This window comes from Xiphias gladius, chromosome 23, assembly GCF_016859285.1.
Source record: "Xiphias gladius isolate SHS-SW01 ecotype Sanya breed wild chromosome 23, ASM1685928v1, whole genome shotgun sequence".
Lineage (NCBI taxonomy): Eukaryota > Metazoa > Chordata > Actinopteri > Istiophoriformes > Xiphiidae > Xiphias > Xiphias gladius.
Window position 1 is genome coordinate 5,950,388 of NC_053422.1, and position 1,875 is coordinate 5,952,262.

Here is a 1,875-nt window from a genome sequence, read left to right on the forward strand (position 1 = left end):
CTTAAAAAGCAAGTTATCACCCCACTGAATCTCAAATGGAAAAATCATAGAGCAACGTTAAAAAAAACATAGATAGGAGAAGTATTTATTGAGCAGTAGAAGCCCAGTTGACAATGGGGAGAATTTCTTCAAAAGTGTGCACTCTACGTAAAATAGAGCTTTTCTTCGGGAACACGTTAACTTTTTACTAAGGAACACGCATCTATGGAGTCTATACTAAGACGAATGTTGGTGTCTCAGCCCTCATAATCCTGCACCACAGTAAAAAAGAACACGCCAAAGCTCGACCAGGAGTCGTTACAGTGCTCCTCTGCCAGCCTCCTGTTGCCATCTAGACAGGATTTGACAGCTCTGGCTGCAGGGGGTGGAGTGGGGGACCGGGGCAGGGCGGTCTTCCTCCGTGCATTAGGGAGACTGAAATGAGCGTCACTGGCAGCTCTTTTGCACACAGAGGAATCCGTGCCACTCTCCTTGGTGCCCTGGCGATTTGCTTCCAGTAAAGTTTGACATTAGGGGCATACTGGGGACAGAGGGATGGCTTGGCAGCATATGGACAGCTAAAGCTCCTGTCCCCCTTCTTGCAAGTGACATTGAGGATGAAGAGATCCTCACCTGTCGTAGCCCAGGTACACTCAGACTTGTCTTCGGTGAGCACTTTTCCCTTAATGGGCCGCGCCGAGACAGATTTGGGTCGGCGGCCCCGACCTGTCCTTGCGTTGTCCTCTGTCCACCCCTCGTCCCCTTCGTCCATGACCCTTCTGACAGCTGCCCATCATCAGCTGATGGGAGATACAAGCCAGAACCAGAGGGATGGTGATATTAGTGAAGAAAGCCATGAAACCAGCAGAAAAGAAGCTGCAAGAGGATCAATTAGGATTTAGGTATCTGACCTCTAATCCCCTTCATTTCCCTTCTAAGGAAGAATCATTATAATCCCCCATTAAACCAATGTTTTTAGACGGAAACAACCGGTTTTCTTACGGAAAAATTATTGAGAAACGGTAGGCTTAAGATACCGACTGTGGAACAAAAAGGCACGGCAAGTTTTTTTGTATTTTTTTAGTCTCAAGGCAATTAAGAGTCTTTCACATAAGAAAAGATATAAATAATATTTGGATTTCAGAAGAATGAATTAGAATAGAAGATAAATATAAGCTAGAAAGTAATAAATCAGAAGGAACTGAGGAATAAAAGTTACAGTGCAACAAGACGTGTGAATAAATAGGCCCAAAGTTTTAATCCCTGATTTGAGAGAGAGCCCAGGACAGAATAATCAGAGTAAAGGGTGACGTGAATATGATGATAGAAAGTAAAAAATTACATTCCTACTATACAACTACAGTAAGTACAGACACACATCCTATAGTAACAAAACAGGGATATAACAGGAAAACCGTGAGAAAAATTTAATTAGAAAAGTACCATATATGGGTAGTGGAAGAACTATTCAGATCCTTCACGTAAGTAAAAGTTGAAATACAGTAGTTAGATAACAATCCATTACAAGTAAACGTCCCGCATTCATAATGTTACCTAAGTAAAAGTACAAAAGTATTATCAGCAAAATATACTCAAAGTATCAAAGGTTTTCATTATGCAGAAACACCCCTTTCAGAGTCCCATATTGGTTAAGCTGTAATGGATTGTATTGTTGGATATACCCTTTAATGTTGTAACCTGTCAACGTGTGGTCAATTTGATGTACTTTATACTCAACTGGTTAGTTTAACAGAAAAGCGCTGTATCCTTTTTTTTATAAATTCCTCATATGGTTTTGCATGTAAAATCTTAATCTGAAAGGCAATTCGAAATGAAAGCTGTCAAAAAAATTTAAGTTCAATATTCAACATTTCTCTAGTGGAGTAGAAGTATAAA

The 1,875-nt window shown here is 40.6% G+C and overlaps 1 protein-coding gene across 1 annotated transcript; it reads right to left on the reverse strand.

Annotated features, from left to right (window-relative positions):
* Window positions 1-236: 236 nt before the first annotated feature.
* On the reverse strand, window positions 237-836 carry fgfbp1a (fibroblast growth factor binding protein 1a). The gene is given in 3 exon segments (XM_040120555.1): window positions 237-475; window positions 478-701; window positions 703-836. Coding segments are annotated over 3 exon segments (597 nt in total).
* Between the last annotated feature and the right edge of the window lie 1,039 nt (window positions 837-1,875).